The sequence below is a fragment of the Myotis yumanensis genome, unplaced genomic scaffold (genome assembly GCF_028538775.1).
Source record: "Myotis yumanensis isolate MYYU_CA2020_CCGP unplaced genomic scaffold, mMyoYum1.0.hap1 SCAF_19, whole genome shotgun sequence".
Classification (NCBI taxonomy): Eukaryota; Metazoa; Chordata; class Mammalia; order Chiroptera; family Vespertilionidae; genus Myotis; species Myotis yumanensis.
In genome coordinates, this window is record NW_027223770.1 from 15310360 (window position 1) to 15331616 (window position 21257).

At 58.6% G+C, this 21257-nt stretch overlaps 1 protein-coding gene across 11 annotated transcripts in view; it reads left to right on the forward strand.

Moving 5' to 3' along the window:
• ST3GAL4 (ST3 beta-galactoside alpha-2,3-sialyltransferase 4) overlaps nucleotides 1-19907 on the forward strand; it is a 40278-nt gene extending 20371 nt beyond the window's left edge. For 3 of the 11 annotated variants that reach the window (XM_070399218.1, XM_070399216.1, XM_070399210.1), the window contains exons 2-11: nucleotides 10455-10530; nucleotides 10809-10917; nucleotides 11315-11395; nucleotides 11664-11761; nucleotides 12760-12820; nucleotides 13342-13437; nucleotides 13541-13730; nucleotides 14384-14527; nucleotides 18827-18970; nucleotides 19248-19907. In XM_070399218.1, the coding sequence (XP_070255319.1) occupies nucleotides 10515-10530; nucleotides 10809-10917; nucleotides 11315-11395; nucleotides 11664-11761; nucleotides 12760-12820; nucleotides 13342-13437; nucleotides 13541-13730; nucleotides 14384-14527; nucleotides 18827-18970; nucleotides 19248-19334 (1026 nt within the window). In that variant the 5' untranslated portion in view covers nucleotides 10455-10514 and the 3' untranslated portion in view covers nucleotides 19335-19907. Of the gene's footprint in view, nucleotides 1-5743; nucleotides 5918-6144; nucleotides 6889-10454; nucleotides 10531-10808; nucleotides 10918-11314; nucleotides 11396-11663; nucleotides 11762-12759; nucleotides 12821-13341; nucleotides 13438-13540; nucleotides 13731-14383; nucleotides 14528-18826; nucleotides 18971-19247 lie in introns of those variants that run through there. The other 8 variants (XM_070399219.1, XM_070399217.1, XM_070399213.1 and 5 more) reach the window with 6 other exon arrangements.
• Nucleotides 19908-21257: the final 1350 nt, after the last annotated feature.

Genomic DNA, 21257 nt, shown 5'->3' on the forward strand with positions numbered 1-21257 from the left:
TTCCTTTCCGTCTCTGAGTTTGTTGGGCCGCCATGCAGGCCTCCCCTGAGCTTGTCAGGTTTAGTACGTATGTGGCTCCTTTCTCGTCCACAAGGGTTTCAAGGACTTACTCTTTTTGTTTCTTTTTTTAAACCAGAACATGAATTGCACAACCAATCGTTGAAATCCTTAGGATGCACTGTGACAGCTGCCCCTGGCTCTTGGCGGCTCTTCAACACCCCCCCCATCCCCTGTCCCCCCCCCCCCCGCCCCCCCCACTCCCCACCCCCCCCACGGCCCCTTGCATGCCCAGGGCTTTGCAACTAAGGGTCTCGGATGTTGGAACTTGATGAAACGTCTGTTCACACGTATTCTGCTCATTGGCTCATTCGTTTATTCATTTAAATCTTCGTTGGTGACCTGCCGTGTGTTTGGCATGGAATTTGGTGCTGGAGGCACTGGGGGCCACAGGAGGTCCCTGCTTTTCTCGGTATGGGAGGCAGCGTGGTGTAACTGCTGCGAGGGAAATTGGACAGGGGGACGCGGGGGACCGACCCTGGGGGCAAGGAGGCTCCTGGGTTGGGGTCTGGGACCCTGTGCCGGGAGGCAGCACGGGAAGGAGAGTGGCGAGGACCAGGGAGGCTGGGGAGGGAGGTCTGGGCTTGGGTCACAACAATGCTTCCAGACCCCCCCCCCCCCCCCCCCCCCCGACATTTACACTGCTGTCAGCTCCTGCCCCGCCGGGGATTCCGATGGGAAACTTGGCGCTGACCCCGCCTTGGTCCCGCCTCCATTCTCAGATGGGGTCAGTGTGCGAGGGGGGTGTGCAGGCTAACAGAAGGTGTGTAGGAGGTGCTGCCGAGGCCTCGGGTCTCCCCATCGTCTCGGGTCAGTGGCCAGTTGTGTGTAGGGTACGGTTCTTAGTCCCTGTGCTGTTGGTCACAGAACAGGCTGATGGAAAGCCAGGGTGGTGTTCTTTTTTTTTTTTTTTTTTTTTTTTAATACATTTTTATTGATTTCAGAGAGGAAAGGAGAGGGAGAGAGAGAGATATCAACATCAATGATGAGAGAGAATCATTGACCGGCTGCCTCCTGCACACCCCCTGCTGGGGATCAAGCCCACAACCGGGGCATGTGCCCTGACCGGGAATCGAACCGTGACCTCCTGGTTAATAGGTCGATGCTTAACCACTGAGCCACGCCAGCCGGGCCAAGGGTTTGTAAAAATGTTGTAATTCCCCCTGTATTCTTCATGGTTGTAGCTTGTGGATCTTACTTAGCACCGAAAGGGGTGCTGCTAACAGTTACCATTCGCCCAGCACTTCCTGTGGGCCTTGCCTACTCTGCCTCGTTAACCCCATAGCCAGACCGTGGGGCGGGGTGGGGGGGGCCCTTTACCCCCGGTCACAGGCTGGGAGGTGGAGGCTTAGGGATGCCAAGTAGCTGCCCAAGGTCGCACATCTGGCAGGTGGCAGAGACAGGGTTCAGGCCCCAGTGGCCCGTCCCCTGGCACAGCTCCTGGTCAGCGGAGGAGAGAAGGCTCAGGAGAGGAATTTCTCCGTGACCAGCTGGCCAGCCCAGACCTGGCGTCTGTGTGGGCCTGGGCAGGTGTGGCGTGCCAGGCGTGGTCAAGGGCCAGCACTGGGCCAGACGCCAGGGTCAGGAAGAGGTTGGGGCTGGGCCAGGCCGCCGTGTGCCTCCACACCCAGAGCCCCTGCTGGGGAGCAGGATGGAGGGAAGAGAGGGGACTTGCAGACTGACATGGGGAGCCCTCGGGACCACGGCCCTTCCTCAGGCACGTCAGCCCCCGACAGCCCTTCTGACGCGGAGCCTGGGAAGCGGTCGGGTGCTCCGGAGGGACCTCGAATCCCCCCTTGCCCGCCGCCGCCCAATAGAAATGGCGTGGGAACCACACATGCAAGCCACACGTGTCATTTTACATTTTAAAAATGCTAACTTAGCCCTGGCCGGTTTGGCTCCGTGGATAGAGCGCCGGCCTGGGGACTGGAGGGTCCCGGGTTTGATTCCAGTCAAGGCCACGTACCTCGGTGGCAGGCTCCTGGCCCTGGCCCGGGGTATGGGGGAGGCAGCCAATCGATGTGTCTCTCTCACATTGATGTTTCTCGCTGTCTCTCCCTCTCCCTTCCACTCTCTCTAAAAATCAATGGGGAAAAAATCCGAGGGTGAGAATTAAAAAAAAAAAAACAAAAAAGCTAACTTAGTCCTATTTGTAAAAAGTAACAATGAGGTGAAGTTCATTTTAGTCTGGCCAAAATAGCATTCCCATGTGGGATCCGCTGTGTAAATAATGTAAAGTGATAGGTGACGCTTTTGGTGCTAACTCAGAGATCTGGTGTCTATTTTTTGCTTAGAGCACACCTTGGTGTGTGTGGCCCAGCCACCCTGCCGTGCTCCACAGCCTCACGTGGCAGGGCCACCGCATGGCAGGGACCACCGTGCGCACCCCTCTCAGGACAGGCCAGAGGAGGGAGGGGACGGGCCACACTGTGGGGAGCTGGGTTCAAGCCCCCCACCCCAGGAGCGCCTTCATCTTTCAGTCCTTGGGGCCAAACGTGTCAGCTGCTGGGTGTGAGGTCCCAGGAGAGTAACAGGCAGGAGCCCCTGCCTAGCAACCCGGGGCAGGTCCGGGCTACACAGGTTTGTCCTTTATTTACCCTGGGCACGGCCAGACCCTTTGCCTCTCCACCCTGCCACGCCGCCCGGCTTCCTCACCCAGAGAAAGGAATTCGAAGCGTCCGCCCCTCCCTCACAGACACCAGAAGTATGATGTGCGAGTGGCTCCCTGCGGAATCTTGTGACGGGCAGCTGACAGGCTGGGTGATACCGTGTTTCCGTGCGGGAGGCCGCAGTGCTGGGCTGTTTGTGGTGCCGAGCGGGGAGGAGCCGGTGGCCCCCGAGGGTGGGGAACAGAGAGCCTTGTGACGCTGCGGTGGGAAGCCTGTCCTCCCTTCCCCTCCGCACTTGGGTGTCTGGAGAGACGCCCCATCTGCTCACTGTGGGCCTCGGGGCAGTTGGTCAGTTACTCTGCCCTCTGCTGCCTGGAATGAGCCTGGGGCCAAAGAAGCCCGGCGCCCTCCCAGGCACCCCGTGACCACGTTGTGCGGGTCAGTGGAGGTGAGAGGATGCAGGCTGCGGGCTGTGACCAGCCAGGGCTGGACCTGCCACAGCCTCTTCCCCTCTTGCTCCGATAGATCCACCGGTTAATTCGACAGATCTGTCCTGAGAGCCTGCTGTGTGCCAGACACGGCTCCAGACACGGGTGATAGGGCAGCACACACAACAACGGGAAGAATCTTTCCAAGCAGGGAGGGGGTCTGAGCTATTGGGGATGTGCTGGGACGTGGAGGTGAGTAAGAGCTGAGTGTCCAGGGGAGAAGTATGGCTGGCTGAGCCCATGACAAATGGCCTCGCCCAGTCAGGAAAGGGTGGAGCCAGGGTGACTGGGTGGAGGGGGGCGTTGCTGGCCAGTAGGTCATGGGCATCCTGGTAGGTCAGCCGCAAGGTCGTGGGCTTTCTAAGTGCTGCGGAGCCCATGGAGGGTTTCGAGCAGAGGCGAAGTGACAGGTGGCCAGTCCATTCTCCAGAACTCACCGTCGCGCCCATGAGCCATCGATTGACGTGGGTTAGAACCCAGGAGAGCTCCCACGGCCGGACCCGGCAGTTGTGTTCTTTACGTTAAGTTCCCAGCCCAGCGCGAGTCCCCTCCGGGATATCGGCGCCCGACACTAAGCGACAGGACTCGCTGTGGGTTGGCTGACACCGTCGAGGCTCGCACACCTTGACAACATGGACACGCGGCCCCGCTTCCTGAGGTGAAACGTGTGTGCGCAGGTGTCGTCCCCGTCCTGCTGTCGGTTCGGATGGTGGCCACGCCATTTCGGGGCCCGGAGACCTGGCCCCCCCCCCACCCCACCCCCGCTGAGGGTCTCGGTCCGTCCCACATCCGTGCAGGGACGCGACTGCACGAGCGTGAGTGCCGTCGCTGCCAGGATTCCTGGACGTCTGGTGTCCAGATGGAGGGCAAAAGCCGACCTGCAAGCACAGCTGCGGGCCCGAGGACGCGCTGGCCAGCTTCCCGCGCAGCCCGGGCTGGGGGCAGCAGGCGCGCACTCCAGGGCCCGGGGCGTCTAGGGAGCGACTCCGTCCAGGATGGTGTGGGAGGCAGCAGGGGTGGGGGTCCGGGCAGGGCCCCGCGTTCCAGCCCCCTCCTCACCCGCTGTGGGACCCTGAGCACGTTGCCGGCTCTTGGCACCTCGGTTCCCTATCTGCACACGGGAGGTAGTAATAGTGTTTAGCTCACAGGGTTGAGATCATACTTGGACAGCCCCTGAGAGCGTCTAGCAGGGCAGTTCTCAACATTCCGTAATCTCTGGAGACTTTTCTCCCCCCCACAGCGGAGAGGGGGAGTGGGGGGGACCTACTGCCATCTAGGGGTCCAGGCCCCCACAACAATGACTATCTGGCCCCCGAAGTCACGAGAGGAGGGTGAGACCCCCTGGGGTCGCACCTCAAAAGTGCACCATACACTTCCGTTATGCATAAGGGATGGGATCCGCTTGTCATCTCCCTTTATTCCTCGTGTGGCCAGCATTTAGGACACATCTGCTACATTCTAGGCACCGTCACGGAGTCTGCAGACATCAAGAACCCCCGACCACAGAGTTCGCAGTCCCGTGGCAAGATAACAACGTAATATAATTATACTATGAAGTTACGTTCTGCGATGAGGCATCGCCTCTGACTCAGGGACTCCGATAGACTCTTGGAAAACAACAAGCGTTGGCGTTCAGAGGTCAGGGGAGAGCAGGCGAGGCAGGAAAAACAGTGATTACATGACAGGAGGTTATCATACCTGGAAGGGCTAAAATCAGGAGGTAAACAGTCTTTTGTGGGGAGAGAGACATCCGTTGCTCAGACGTGTCAGAAAAGACGTCAAGGAAGAGAGGTGTCCTTGAGCCGGTGCTCAGAAGGAGGGGGGCTGTCAGGCCGCTGGGGTGAGGAGGGGCGGCGGCTCTGGCCCTGGGGCCTGGGACCGGGTGGCAGGTGCATCTGCAGGGCTGTGGCCTGACTTGGAAGGGCCCCCATGGCCTCTGAGGAGATTCAGATTTCCATTTAAGGAACAGGGAGCAACAGGAGCAGGAAGGTGGCTCCACCGGAATGGTTTCTTAGGAAGATTCCAAGGATGGGGCTCGAGGGAGGCAGGGCTTGTGGTAAAGAGATCGGTCAGGCCTTAGCCGGTTTGGCTCAGTGGATAGAGCCTCAGCCTGTGGACTGAAGGGTCCCGGGTTCGATTCTGGTCAAGGGCATGTGCTCAGGGTTCGGGCTCGATCCCCAGTAGAGGGTGTGCAGGAGGCACCCGATCAATGATTCTCTCTCCTCATTGATCTTTCTATCTCTCTCTTCCTCTCCCTTCCTCTCTGTCATCAATAAAAATAAAAAAAGAGGCCAGTTAGGAAGCATGTGATTGGGGGTGGGATCCAGACTCCGCCTCCGGCTTGCGAGGAGGAGCAGGAGGGCTGCGCCCTGAATAATCCCGAGGCTCCCGGCGGGGCGGCCTTGACCCGGGACCGAGTCCTATAAAGCGTTCTGCCCCCCGTGCCTCCCACAATGCCAAGCGCTCAGTGGGAGTTCAGCAAACATTGGCTGGAATTGGGAAACGGGGCAGAATCGATAATACTTAGTAACTGTTTAGTAGGGATGGTGTGGAGGGGAAGGAGGTGTTGGAGACTTGAGTTGAAAATCTGGGGGCGGTGGGGAGAGATGGGCCCAGTCTGGCACGTGTTCAGTGGGGAGAATTTAAGGTCATCAGGTAGGATGTGCCATAGAAACTCAGAAGAATTCGGATGGGGCCTGGGAGAGAGATTCAAGGGCTGAAAATCAAGAGCTCAAACCATCAGCGTATGAATGGTAGCTAAAGGTTTGCAAATGAACAAACAGGTCCTGTGGAAAGACACGGGGGAGCGGAGGTTCAAGGTCAGGGGCCTGGGACCCACACAGGCCGAGGTAGCAAAAATCCTGCTGAGAGTCAGGTCAGGGAGGGGCCCTGGTGCCAGTGTCGGAGCCTCAGCGTGAAAGTGAGGGTGGGAGGCAGGGCTGGGGCGGGGCGAGGGGTGAGTGGGAAGGAGGGTGGAGCACAGACAAGGACGTGTGGCCCTTGGAGACCGGGACACAGATGCAGGGGCAGCTTGAGGTGGAGACGGAGGCCCGAGGGGTGTTTGTTTTAGGTAGAGGGAGGGCTGAGGACCTGTCTGAGTCAGAGGCAGTGGAGAAGGAGGGAGAGCTGGAAGGGTCAGGGCAAGAGGGGGTCCGTGAGGGGGGGCAATGATGGGAAAGTGAGTGGGGCCCGGTGTCCAGGCACAGGGCTCAGGAGGGAGCAGGCATGGGAGTGAGCCTAGCGGCGGCAGGCAGGCGGCTCCTGCCATTGATCAAGGTCACGGAGCCTGCGCTTCTGCCCCCTACGCCCCTGCCCACAGCCTTCTGAGGGACGTGAAGCCACGTCCCTTGATGGGCCCCGGGCTCTGCAGGGCCTGGCATCCCGCTGTGCCCCTTGGGGGAACACGGTCCTGTTCTTCTGGGTACAGTGGGTGCCTGCCGAGTACGCGCTGTGTGTGAGCTGGAGTGCGGAGCGTGCGTCACGGTCGCTGGCCGCTGCGTCCGCGGGGCCTGTTTCCCAGCCCTGCGCCCCCGGTCTGCCCTTCGGCGAGTTCCGTGGCCGCGCTCGGCAGCCTCACTTCTGCCCGGGCCACTGGTTCCTGGCAGAACACCAAGAGAGCACACAGCCTTCCGGCGAGTCGGCTCTGCTAGCGGTTGGGTGCGCTGGGCACCCTGGCGGCCAGAGCCTGCTGCCCCTTGGACATGAGTGGACCGGACGCCTGCTCTCCTGCCCAGGTACCGACGTTGAGTTTTCTTCTGCCCTTTGATACTGAGGGGCTCCGTCAGTAATGTGGGGAGCAGCTGGGAGAAGGTCACCCGTTGTCCCGAGGTAGCAGCCAGCCCAAGACTCCCCTGCTGGAAGGTGGCGGGGCGGGGGGGGGGGGGGGGGGGGGGCGGGCTGCAGAGTCACAGCGAGGGGAGGGGTGGGCTCATGGAATCCCAGCGGGGGTGTCTTAGAGAAGCCCCAAGACTAGCCAGTCTGCTGAGCATCAACCAGCACAGGGTGGGGACAGAGACAAGAGTGCAGAACTTTCTTGTTCAAAGCAGGGCTAGTGGTCTTGTTGCTCTGACCGGTCAGTGCTGGTCACTGTGCTGGCTCAGGTCTCCTCCATCCAGGGCGGCCTGCTGGTGGCTGCGTGTTTGCCTTGCAGTTACTGCGGACACACTGTGTGTAGTGTTTCCACCTTGGCTGCATGTTTGTCTTGTTTTTGTTTTTTGTTTTTTTTAACTTACCAGTGCCTGGGCTCTGCCCCTAACCAATTAAGTGAGAATCTTGGGCCCAGCTGGGGTGACCCAAGTGGTCGAGCGTTGACCTATGAACCAGAAGGTCACGGTTTAATTCCCAGTCAGGGCACGTGCTGGGTTTCGGGTTCAATCCCCAGTGTGGGCATGCAGGAGGCAGCTGATCAATGATTCTCTCTTCATTGATGTTTCTATCTCCCTCTCCATCTCCCTTCTTCTCTGAAATCAATAAAAATATATTAAAAAAAAATAAATGGGAATCTTGGGGAGCGGGGTCTGGACACCTGCAGTTTTTTTACTTCTCAGGTGATCGGCTGCCTTGTGCGATCAGTGTTGTGAGCAAGGGGTGACTCCTGGTCACGAAAGGAAGATGGGAGAGGATGGGGAGATGCTAGAGTTGGAAGGATCCTGGTCGCAGCCTAGCAGAGGGCACCCACCCCCTGGGAGCCGGTTAGGATCGGGCCCACTCACACCCACTAAGTCAGAACGGGCAGGCCCAAGGTTTGAGGAACCTGCTACTCAACCTCATCCGGATCTTAGTCAAATGCCGATTCTGATTATGCGGGTCTGGAGGGGCCTCGGGGGTTGAATTTCTAATAAGTTTCCTAGGGAGGTCCACGCTGCTGATCAGGTATATTTTGACCTGCAAGCATCTCAGACCAACTTCCCAGCTTCCCAGCCAAAGAAACCGAGGGTCAGCGCGGGAGAAGGGACTCCCCCAAAGGAGCCCACCAGGCTGCTCACTCACTCCAGACCGAGGGCTGGCTCCGTGTGGGCAGCGGGCTGGTGGCCTGCTGGGTGGGGACAGGCAGACCTGACTCCTTCCCTCACCGAGCTTGCGTTCTAGTGGGCAAATCAGCCGGCAAACAAATGAGTCACCGAACCACGTCCAGGCCAGAACGGCCGAGAAGGCCATAAAGGGTGACGTGGCGGGGTGGCGGCAGTGGCTGTGGGTAGGTAGGGGAGGCGTGCACTTTGGGGAAAGCAAGCATGGAAGTTACTAGAATCACACCTTTCCCTGGGGTCTCCTGGTTACAGATTACAGACCTAGAACTGGACTGGACAGGGCCACGTGCCATCCCCACTGGCGTCAGAAGATGGGTGCTGCTGACCCTACTGGGGACCCCTGACACTGGTCGCCTCATGACACTCCCCCCGCCCTTCCTCAAGGCTCATTCTTCAGGGCTCAGGGTCTCCGGATGGAGCCAGGAATGCCCCCGCGGGGCGGGGCGGGGCAGATAGGACAGAGTTGGGATCATTGATTTGTGATTTGTAAGAAAACCCAGGCCGTGTCCAGACGAGGAGAAATGTTGGAGGTTTTTTTGCTTATTCTGGAGAGTGCGGGCACTCGTGTTCCCCACTCCTGGTCCCTCAAACCGGCTGCTGTGGGCCCGGCCGGCCTGGCTCAGTGGTGGAGCATCGACCTATGAACCAGGAGGTCATGGTTCGATTCCCGGTCAGGGCACATGCCCGGGTTGCGGGCGTATGGGGTGCTGATCAATGATTCTCTCTCATCATTGATGTTTCTATCTCTCTCTCCCTCTCTGAGGTCAATAATAATATATTAAAAAATAAAAGAAAAGCCTTGACCAGTTTGGCTCAGTGGATAGAGCGTCGGCCTGCGGACTGAAGGGTCCCAGGTTCGAATCCAGTCAAGGGCATGTACCTTGGTTGCGGGCACATCCCCAGTAGGGGGTGTGCAGGAGGCAGCTGATCGATGTTTCTCTCTCATCGATGTTTCTAACTCTCTATCCCTCTCCCTTCCTCTCTGTAAAAAATCAATAAAATATATTAAAAAGAAAAAAAAGAAAAGAAAACCCACACCAGCTGCTGTGGACTAGCCTTCCCTGGTCCTCCCCGCTACTGAGCAGCCCAGGGAAGGGCCCTGGAGTCTGGGGTTGTAGGAAGTGGCCGGGTGATTCCTGGGATCCAGGTTACCGGGGAACCCGGCGCGGAGAGAAGATACCGCGCAGGCCCTGGCTGGGTGCTCAGTTGGTTAGAGCGTCGTCCCGGTACGCCAAGGTTGCGGGTTTGAGCCTCGAGCCCATGTAAGAATCAACCAATGAACGCGTAAATAAGTGGAACAACAAATCGACGTCTCTCTCAAATCAATAAATTAAAAAAATATAAATATATATTTTTAAAAAAGAACCGGGCGCTTGGCGGCGCCCCACGCCTCTTCGTGTGGCTGTGGACAATGCAGAAGGTTTCTCCCCGGTGACCCTGAAGCGTGGCCCCGGCTGAGTTTTGGGGTTTAGGAACCTCTTTGTTAACGCACCGGTGGCAGCTCCCCCTTCCACTGCCTGGCCTTTGCCTTTACCTGAGCGGGTCTCCCACCTCCTCCTCTGACCCAACAGACCCTCTGCTCCCCAAACTCCCCGTTCGAACACCCCGTCTTCTCTGTTTCCCACGCACCCGGGGCGGGTGGGGGGGAGGGCTCCGGCACTGTCTGCGTTTAATCAGAGTCCAGAAGGGCCGGAGAGGCCTCGTGGGCCAGCTCGTAGCGGTACCCTCACCCCACTGTCTGGCCTGGGCAGGCCGCTTGGTGGGAGTCCTGGGAGACTGGTGACGGGGAGGCGGCCAGTGGCCAGAACCAAGGGGAGGCCTCGGAAGGTGGTGAACAGATGTTCAGTTACATAAATTTTGAGTCACACCCTCATTCAGTTAGCTGTTAATTTCCTATAAAAAAATGGGTGGAGGTGCCATTTGCCGCCCGGAGCTGGCCCTCCCAAGATCAAAATGAGGAAGAGGACGGCGAGGGGAACCCCACCAGGGAAGTGGGGGCCGGTCAGTTTGGCAGGGACCCTAATCCTTGAGGGTTGGACTTGGTTTCCCTTCCTGTCGCCCAGGACCTCTGGAACCCCTGATGCTGCCCTCCAGGGTCTGGGGGTGTCCGGGGCGAGCAGGGCCCCCATGGATGGCCGCCCTGAAGCAGCTCTGTGCCAGCGCGGGCGGGGGGAGGGGGGAGGCAGAAGGAGGCCGGCCGTGGGCGTGTCCTGCTCCTATACCTGGCAGGTGTGAGTGGCGCTGACCAGACGCCTGTGACTCCTGCTTCCTAGGTGGCTCGAGGCAGCCGGGATGTCAGCTCTTCCCAAGAACCCTGCTTCCCGCTGAGAAACATGATCAGCAAGTCCCGTGAGTGTTGTCCCAGAGCTCCCCACCCTGAAACGCGGGCCCCCACCCCCAGAAGCAGTCTTGGGTAGCATCCTGGGACCCCGGGGGTCGGGAGGGACAGACAGGGAGCGAGGGGCCCCTCTCTTCTTCTTGAAGGACTTTGGAAACGCTCAGGTCCAAGCCCCGGGCTGGAAAGCAAGGGCCAGGCTCGGGTCGGCTTGCGTTGGGGGTTGCAGGGGCCCCAAATGGGGCAGGTGAGAGGGTGGACTAGGACGGTACCCGCCTGTTTCTGCCTCCAGCCCCTCTGTGCCTGTGCCCCGCAGGCTGCAAGCTCCTGGCCATGCTGGCACTGGTCCTGGTCATCATGGTGTTGTACTCCATCTCCCGGGAAGACAGGTACATTGAGCTGTGAGTCCAGCTTCCCTGGCCTTCCGCCGGTTCATCTCAGGAGCAGGGCTCGGGACAGAGCGTCAGAGGGAGGGGACAGAGTGGGCAGGAGGGCTCAGGGCCTGAGTGTGACCTCTCCCTCAAACTCAGCATGAAATTCTCCCGGGAGGGTGACATTCTTAGGGGGTGGGTTTGGGGGGGTCGGGTCTGGGATGGCTCCCCCAGGCCCTCGGCCAGGGTGTTCAGGACAAGGAAGAGCTGCATCCTCAGTGGTTTGTTTTCAAAATGGAACTTGGGTTGAGATGATCCCCACCCTGTAAGCCGCTGTCCAGGGCCTGGGACCATATGCGTGGGAGATGGTGGAGGCTGGGCCCCTGGTCTGACTGGAGCTCCTGCCTCTTCTTCTTTCCATCCCCAGTTTTTATTTTCCAATCCCTGAGAAGGAGGAGCCGTGCCTGCAGGGTGAGGCAGAGAGGAAGGCCTCTAAGCTCTTTGGCAAGTGAGTACTTGAGGGTGCAGTGGGTGGGGCAGGGCCTGGGGTGGGCTGGGATTGAGTGTCTCCAAGTGGGGAGTCCTCCCTGCGAGCCAGGCGGAGGGACTGTGTTGGTGGACACGGGTTAGGGGAAATCCATGATGACGGAGAGCCCTTGGACATGCAGGTGGAGAGGGAGGTGCCCACATGCCCATAGGAGCCAGGGGCCTGACCCCGATTCTGGCGCCAATATTAATCCCTTCCGCATTCCCGCCCTGTGCTCACCTCCGTGCAGCTACTCTCGGGATCAGCCCATCTTTCTGCGGCTAAAGGATTATTTCTGGGTGAAGACGCCCTCTGCCTACGAGCTGCCCTACGGGACCAAGGGGAGTGGTAAGTTCTGCCCGGTGTTGTCAAAACAGCGGGCTTGCCTCAACCACACTCTTCTTTAAAAAAAAAATAAAAAATTTATATATATATATACTAGAGGCCCAGCATGCGAAATCACGCGGCCCCGCCCACCTGCCTGCCGGCTGGCCGCCAGCTTTGCTGCGATCGGAGCCTGTGGGCCGTGGGGAAGGGACCGAGAGGTGCTCCGTGCACTTCATGGTGACTGGTCATTTGGTCATTTAGGTTGTGACGCCTCTGGCCTTTTATTATTATGATACATACACATACATATATATATACTAGAGGCCTGTTGCATGAAGAGATTTGTGCAATAGGCCTTCCCTTCCCTTGGCTGCTGGCACCAGTTTTCCTTTGGCACCCGGGACACAGGCCTTCACTCTGGCTGGGCTCCGGCCAGACCCCTCCCCCTCCCCCCCCCTCCCAGCCATCAGGCCTGGCAGCTCCACCCATCCCGGGGCCATGAGGCCTGGCTTCCGGGCCGTTTGACTTTGCTGCACCGTTTGGAGCCTACCTATGCAAATTAGCCGCCATCTTTGTTGATGGTTAATTTGCATATTGCCCTGATTAGCCAATGGGAAGCGTAGCGAAGGTACGGTCAGTTACCCTTTTTGTCTTTTATTAGATAGGATTCTATTGATTTTAGAGAGGAAGGGAGAGGGAGAGAGAGATAGAAACATCAATGATGAGAGAGAGAAGCATTGATTGGCTGCCTCCTGCACGCCCCTTACTGGGGATGGAGCCCGCAACCCGGCATGTGCCCTGACTGGGAATCAAACCGTGACCTCCTGGTTCATAGGTCAACGCTCCACCACTGAACCACGCTGGCCGGGCGGCCACACACTTCTTAGTGTTTGCCACCCGCAGTCCCAGGGGCAGGGGCAGAGCAGGCAGGCAAAGCTCTGAGGGGTGGAGGCTGGGAGAACGCAGTCTTCACGAGGCTGGCTCCTGTCCTCAGCCCCTTCCATCGGTTCCTTTTGCAGAAGACCTGCTCCTCCGGGTCCTAGCCATCACCAGCTACTCCATCCCGGAGAACCTCCAGAGGTAAGGGGACTGCCCCCTGTTACTCGGGTCCGAGTGCCTCCCCCGCCCCCCGCCTCCCGATGAAACAGCCAGGCCCAGCACCTCCCATTGAGCCTTCCTGCCTCTGGTCCCCGGTGGCCAATTTGACCCATCTTCCCAGCCTGCCCGTCTCCAGGGAGGCAGGGACATCGGTCCCCACAGCAACTGAGCCTGGGCACCTGGAGCAGGCGGAGGCTGTTGCCATGGCAACCGGCAGGCCCGGGCAGCAGGCGCAGGGCCTCTGAAATGGGGCTTCTTATTGGTGCTCCTCAGTCGTCTTCGCGTCTCCCCTCCTCTCTTTTCCATCCTCTGCTCAGTTTCCTCTTTGGTAATAGAACCCGGGGCTCAGAGTCAGCAGGGCCATAGGCAGGACTCCCTGCAGATGGCTGGTCCATGGGTCCCGGGGCCGGGGGGGCCTGGGGAAGGGTTCCGGGCCAGGCCAGGCAGACCCAGGGCGGGAGCAGCGCCTGCTTCTGTGTCTGAGCCCCCTCTGCCCCCCGCAGCCTCAAGTGCTGCCGCTGCGTGGTGGTGGGCAACGGGCACCGGCTGCGCAACAGCTCGCTGGGAGAGGCCATCGACAAGTACGACATGGTCATCAGGTGTGTGCGCCCTCGCCGCCTTCTCGTGTTCGGGGGCGGCTGTGGACAGGCCCCGCGGGGCCCTGGGTGATGGCGTCCTCCTCCCCACCCCCCCACCCCCCAGGTTAAACAACGCCCCCGTGGCTGGCTACGAGGGCGACGTGGGCTCCAAGACCACCATGCGCCTCTTCTACCCGGAGTCCGCCCACTTCAACCCCAAGGTGGAGAACAACCCCGACACACTCCTCGTCCTGGTCGCTTTCAAGGCGATGGACTTCCACTGGATCGAGACCATCCTGAGCGACAAGAAGCGGGTAGGTGGGGAGGCGTAGGGGTGGGGGCACGGAGCCAGGCCCTCCCGTTGCGCGGCGTCTGCTCTGCGGTCCTGGAGCTGGGGAGTGGGGGGAGGCGGGAACTCGGTCTCCGCAGCTTCTGGTGGCCCTCTGGGCAGCCCGAGCCCACGTGCCCCTGGGAGCCAGGTGGCAGCCAAGGACCCCCCGAGCTCGAGGCTGCAGGAGCTGGTCAGGAGTCATCTCCAGGCAGGGGCAGGTTAGGACAGTCGAGATCTGGCCCTTCCAGGAGAAACTTCCAGAAGGTCCCCTGTGTCCCTTTGCCATCCAGTCACACACCCAGCTGTCCAGCCTGGCGTTTTTGCCAAGTGTTTACACAACCCCCCAACTCGAACCCACCCACCTATGGGAGATCCTTGAAAGCGGGAATGGCTGGACCTCGTACTCGACACACGGTGTCCCCTGGCCTCCCCTGGGGGTGTCCCCCCCCCTCTCCCTGCCCCGCTGGTCTCCCTTACTGTCTGTGGTGCGGGCCGGCACCTCCCTCTCCTCACCCTGGGGGTCTCTCCATCACGTGGACCCCACCCCCTGGCTGAGGACACCGGGCTGGACGTGCAAACAGGTCTTCGCTCGCCCCCATCTCTTCCTTCCAACCTCAGCCTCCTCCCTACCCCTAGGTGCGGAAGGGCTTCTGGAAACAGCCACCCCTCATCTGGGACGTGAACCCCAAACAGATTCGGATTCTCAACCCCTTCTTCATGGAGATCGCAGCTGACAAACTGCTGAGCCTGCCAATGCAGCAGCCACGCAAGATTAAGCAGGTGAGGATGCGGCTGGGCGCCCCAGGGGTGGGGGACACGGGTGGGAAGGAGAGGGGAGCGTGTTAGCAGAGATCACAACTCCCATCGGAATAGCACCTGTGGCAGCCAGGACCCAGCCTGGGGGCGCCCACCTGTAATCGGGTTTATTAGCTCGCCCGCTGCAGCCAGGGAGCGCACAAGCTTGAGAACCGCGGGGCATCTCCGAGGTGGAGAGGTGTGGGAGGGTATTTCCAGGCCCCGGGGCTGGAGTTGGAGGATGGTTTTGGCAGGCACTGGCCAGAATCTGTGAACGGGTGCGTTACTGGGACAGTCATCGTGTTCTCTTGAGAACAGTGGTTCTCAACCTTCCTAATACCGCGACCCTTTAATACAGTTCCTCATGTTGTGGTGACCCCCGACCATAACATTATTTTCGTTGCTACTTCATAACTGTAATGTTGCTACTGTTATGAATCGTCATGTAAATATCTGATAGGCAGGATGTATTTTCATTGTTACAGATTGAACATAATTAAAGCGTAGTGATGAATCACAAAAACAATATGTGATTATGTATGTGTTTTCCGATGGTCTTAGGCGACCCCTGTGAAAGGGTCGTTCGACCCCCAGAGGGGTCGAGACCCACAGGTTGAGAACCGCTGCTTTAGAGCAAGTCAGGCCTGTGCAGTTGCTGTTACAGCATCTTACCTGTGACCTCACACTTAGGTCTGAGTGAGTTCGGAATTGGAGCGTCCAGTTCGCCTTGCATATCATAGTCAAGTTTTGCAGTCAGTCATGATGCAGTTTTGCAAGGGCTGGTTGTAGCTCTCAGGGTCCTTAGTGGCCTTCGGCTGGTGGGCTTTAGCTTGTAGCTCCCCGAGTCTCACACTCGTGTCTTCTGAGCCCCCGAGAGGCTGCGTGGGCACGGGGACAGAGGTAACCAGCAGACACAGGCGGGACTCGCTGTGCCGCTTCCTGGGTGGCCTCGGGCAAGCCAACCTCTCGGAGCCTCTGTTTTCTTATCTGTTTGGTGGGGGTCAAATCAGTGCCGACCTCCAAAGGCCATTGCAGGATCTCAAAAGACCATCTTGTCGCAGGCCCAGCACGGAGATTGGTACACAGTGGATGCTCAATGAGTATTTGCCATATTTTGAATGGATGGCGTTATTATTTACTGAGTATCGACCGTGATTCAGCTTCAGAAGTTGAATGCCTGCTTTCGTGCTTGCTCCGTGCCGGGCCCCAAGTCCGCACGTGGGGAGTAAGACACACTCCTCGCCCAAGGACGCTCGGGCCAGCAGAGTACACATAGGTAGCAACGAGAGGAGCCAATGCCCTAGCTGAGTTGTTCCAAGTGCTGCAGGACCTTGGAGAAGGGGCAGCCTCCCTCCCCCCCACCCCCGCCCGCCCCAGGAGGTGGTGCTGGATTGGCCCTTGAGGGCCCATCAGGCAGAGACCTGGGGAGAGGTAGGTCATTTGCCAATCAAAACACTCCTGGCACTGGGTTCTGTTGCAAGTAGAGTGGAGAGGTTTTATGCCCCTTAGGGGGCACGGAGCAGAAGTGAAGGCAAGAGAAAGGAAGGACCCAAACCAGCTCCTGTCATATGGAGGAAGAGGCCCAGAAGGGAAGGTCTTGATGGATATTCGTTTCCTGTCACTGCCTAACAAATGTCCACCGTTTATCGGCTTAAAATAGCACCACGTATCTGCTCCTAGTCCCGGAGGTCAGAAGTCCAGCTCAGGGAGGCTGGGTTCTCTGCCTAGGATAGGTATGCGGGTTCCCCCCCGCCCCCCACTCCCCCCCTCCCCCCGCCCGCGTCCGAGAGTAGAGTGCTACCATTGATGTCTATGTCTCTATTTCTTTCACGATAATCAAAATACTTAACGAGGTCCAGTTTTACTCGAAGCGTAGCACCCTTATGAGCTCTCTCAGGCTGCGCTGATGCCGGAGGCCGCATCTTGCTCACGATGCACAGAGCGGACCTAGATCGAGCCCAGATGCTCAGAGGCAGTTCAAAGCTCTGGCAGCTGGACGCTGGGTGTGGTTCTGGGGGAAGGAGCTTGGCGGGGCCACCGCTGCAAAACAAATGCTGAAGGCTGGGTTTGCCCTTCGCCGTTTCTCATTAAAGCGAGAATCCGCTTGGAATGTCTCTTGGTTAGCGACCCCAGGTGCTGTGGTGGGTCTTTCGTGAAAGCAAAGCGGCATAACATGAACTCTTGGAGAGCGGGGAATAGCCGTACAAGCCTGGAATCAAGTTGGCAGCTGGACTGAGTTCCTTCCTGTCTGGAGGCTGGAGGGTGAGGGAGGGTTGTTTTGTTTTTTTTTAAGTATATTTTTATTGATTTCAGAGAGGAAGGGAGAGGGAGAGAGGGATAGAAACATCAATGATGAGAGAGAATCACTGACCGGCTGCTTCCTGAACACCCCACACTGGGGGATCGAGTCCACAGCCTGGGCACATGCCTTGACCAGGAATCGAACCCTGATCTCCTGGTTCATAGGTCGATGCTAAACCACTGAGCCACACCAGCCGGGCCCAAGCTCATCCTCGTGGGAGGAATTCAGTTCCTGTAGTTGCAGGACCAACGTCCCATTCTCTTGCTGGCTCTCACCCAGGGCAGCGGGGAGCACCCTCAGCTCTTGGAGGCTGCCCGTATTCCTTGCCATGCGCCCCCTCCACCTTCAGACCACACCCAGCATGATCATTCTTCTTGTGCTTCCCAGCGCTAACTCCCTCCCCTGCTCAGCTCTAGACCTGGAAGTACAAGCTCATGAAACGTGGTCAAGCCCACCAGGACTATCGCTCTGACGGTCCACTGTGCCATCTAAAGCCAGAGACCAGTGATGGCGAACCTTTGGAGCTCAGCGTGTCCGCATTTTGAAAAACCCTAACTTAACTCTGGTGCCGTGTCACATCTAGAAATTTTTTGATATGTGCAACCATAGCAAAGCAAAGACTTACGTTTTTGATATTTATTTTACATATTTAAATGCCATTTAACAAGGAAAAATCAACCAAAAAAACGAGTTCGCGTGTCACCTCTGACACGCGTGTCATAGGTTCACCATCACTGCCAGAGACCATACTGTCATAGATCTCATCCTAGCCATAGTTTCCACACACGCCCACGGGCGAGGGCCCCTGGGAGTGGTCTTCAAAATCTCCTGCGACAACATGCCTTTTTCAGGTGAAATGGAGAGATCTGTGACAGTTCTAGGTTTCCAGCTTGGACAACGGGGTGGGCAGTCATAGGTGTAACTGATCTAGGGGACACAGCGGGGGAGGGAGCTTGGTGCGTTCAGAAGCCCTGTCCAGGCAGAGCTGGCCAGAAGGTGATGGGAATGTGGTTTGGCCAAGTTCTGCATGGGAGGAGATAAGAGTGGTGGTTACAGCGCCGGGGGGGGGGGGGGGGGGGGTGGGGGGGGGGTGGGGGGGACGGGGACGGGAGGCCCAGGCAGGAAGTGGCAGATGACACGACCGCCGAGCTCAGAAAGAAGCTGGAAACCCCCGCTGCACGAGGCCTGGCCGGCTGATGTTGTCTGGAGGCTGAGCGAGGAAGGGAGATGGGTGAGGTTCGGGCATAGGCCGTCCCTCTCTGTGGAAGAACTGGGGATGGAGAACGGGAGGTCGTTAGAGCAGCCCATAGGGTGGACGGGAAAGTCTGGCATCCCCAATTCACAGAGGGGGTGAGCCCACCTCGTAAGGATGCACGGTCCGTGAGCACGGGGGCCCCAGGTCTCCCGAAAGAGGTGCGGCCCTCCAAGGCCCAGAGCAGAACCTTTCTTTCCACTCCTTCAGGAGTCTTAAGCCTCCATTTCCCCATCTGTACTAGGCAGTATGGTAGCTATGAGCCACATTTGGCCATTTCAATTTCAGTTAAATGAAATGAAAAATTCAGCCCTGGCCGGTTTGGCTCAGTAGATAGAGGGTCGGCCTGTGGACTGAAGGGTCCCGGGTTTGATTCCAGTCCGGGCACATGCCCTGGTTGTGGGCTTGATCTCCAGTGGGGGGGGAGGGGGCGAGAGGGCGTGCAGGAGGCAGCCGATCAATGATTCTCTCTCATCATGGATGTTCCTATTTCTCTCTCCCTCTCCCTTCCTCTCTGAAATCAATAAAAATATATTGGAAAAAAAGAGATTAGCCTATATTATATATATTAAAAAAAGAGAAATGAACAATTCAGTCCCTCGGCACCACGAGCCCTGTTCACTCGCTCACTTGCCAGCTGTGCTGGTGGCACAGTTCTGTTGCAGAGGCCCCCCTAACGGTGCCCAAAGGGGCGGACTCCTCTAACACCCTCCCCACCCCTGCTCCTCAGAAGCCCACCACAGGCCTGCTGGCCATCACCCTGGCCCTCCACCTCTGCGACATGGTGCACATCGCCGGCTTTGGCTACCCAGACGCCCACAACAGGAAGCAGACCATTCACTACTACGAGCAGATTACACTCAAGTCCATGGCGGTAAGTGGCCCCCACCTGCCAGCTGGGAGGGGCAGACCAGCCTGGGACCCTGGGTGAGTGACTGGTGCCCAGGGTCCAGAGGTGGCTCCCGGTGGCGAGGTCCCTCAGAGTCAGAACCGGCACTGGACTCCCAGCCCAGTGTCCCCTGGATTTGGCCACCAGATTGCCTTGCTTCTCAGAGGCGGCATGGGGAAGGGAGCTCCTGGAGTGCGGGGCTGTGGGAGGGCCAGGAATGTCACCATCATCCCTCAGTTTGCTTCCTTGGCTGCCTCCGCAGGGCTCAGGCCACAACGTCTCCCAGGAGGCCCTGGCCATCAAACGGATGCTGGAAATGGGAGCAGTCAAGAACCTCACTTACTTCTGACTTGGGCAGGAGCTGCACCCATCGGTCTGCCCACTCTGCTACCTGAGCAGCCCCCAGCCATAGCTGTGGGGGTGCCTGTGCTAGCATGGCCAGCTTGGACTCCCCCTCGCCTGTGTGTGTGTGGGGGGGTCCCGGGACTAGCCAGGCCCAAGAGGAGGCCATGCCCGGCTGCTCTGTGGAGGCCAGCTCGCCAGGATGGAGGCCGGGGGCGGTGGGAGCCCAGCGGAGGAACGGGGCCCGCGGCTGCCTGTCCGTGCCGGGAGGTTATTTAATGGGCTATTTAATTAATGGGAAGAAAGTGCTGTGGGCTGGTCCCGTGGCATCCTGAAAAGGGGCATATACAGTGTCCGGACCATTTTTTTATAAAAACACAAACAAGATGGGCCCTCTGAGGCCTAGACCCAGAGCAGGCCTCCCCGGAGGGGGGGTTGTCTGGAGTGGGTGGGGGTCCTCCCGAGAGGGGCTGCTCCTCCCAGCGGGCGTGGGAAGGGCAGTGGTGGGGTGTTCCCTGGAGAAGGAACCTCATCTAGAAAAGAGGTACCAAACAAATTAAACTATTTTTCCTAAAACAAAGCAGTTGTGATACCCGGTGTCCTTTCAGATGAAGGGTGGGGTGCGTGGGTGGGTGGCGGGCCGCAGCAGTGGGTCGCTCTCCGGCAGTGGGCAGGCTCGTTAAAGACCCATGGGACCTAGAGCAGGCCACGGTCATTCAGGAAATTCACTTTTGAGGCCAGTGCTTGGAGCCAAGCCATACATTGTCACAGTGGCGTAGGAGGCAAGCAGGTGGTGCCCAGCGCAGCCCTACCTGCCAGCCACCCTGATGGCATCCTGCATCCTGGTTTACTTCCTAGAGGTAGGGAGGGGCAGGACCCTCTCCCACCTTCCTTCCTTTCTCTCACTAGCGTGTACTTTCAAAAGCCCCATGCGGGGCGATGTCTGAGGACAGGGGTGGAGTCAGACAGAGGAAGCCAAGTTTTCCTTCTCAGATTAACTGGGAATCATAAAACGGAGTTTACAGAAGGTCCTGCCAAGATCGGGATGGGCAGGGCCTGGGTAGCAGCTAAGGGATTTGGCAAGGCCTGCCAGCCAGTTGCCAGGCCCGGGGCCGGGGTGTGTGTGTGTGTGTGTGTGTGTGTGTGTGTGTGTGTGTGTGTGAAATGCTCCCTCCCTCCCCCTCCAGGTCTCTAGAATCATGATAGTCCGGCTATTTGTCCGTCTCTCCCCTCTGTGTTCTCCATCTTTCCAAGCCCTGCTGAGCTGCCAGCTGGGCTTCCTGCCACCCACAGCTGTTTCTTTACATCTGGAGCCAGGAGGGAGCGCTCGGACCCCCTTCCCCCTCCCACCCCCACTAGGGAATGGGGCTCACAGCTGTGTGCCTGTCTTTCTCGGAAAGAGTTGCAGCCTTGAGGCTTTGAGGCTGGGCTGGGACAGGACAGATAGAACAGGGCAGAGGTTGGGAGGATCAGAGGAAAGTGACACTTCTTGACAGGGTTGGCGTGGCCTGGGGAACACCCACAGAACGGTCCCGAGGACCCTGCCGGGGATGGAACGTGGCAGAAAGACTTGCTAGCTGCTCTCCCTCCAGGAGAGAGGGGGGAATTCTGAAAGCAAATAGGGTCCCGCATCTGCAGCAGCACAAGGGCTTTTGCTGCGGGGGCGGGGGGGGGGGGGCGGCCGGGGGGAGTGTGGAGAGTGTGGGGGTTGTCCTCTTGCTGAAGAGTGTGAGCACGGGGACAGGGATCTCAGCTCTTCTTCTCCCCGATGCTTCCCCAGCTGCTTCTCATGAGGGGATGCAAAGGAGTATCGATTTCCCCATCCAGGGCCATTGAAAGTGTCTGTCAGCACATATGATCCAGCTGTCCTAGACTGGGGTCACTGTCCGTCACTGAACACGCCTAAACTTCAGCCAGAATCCACTACACA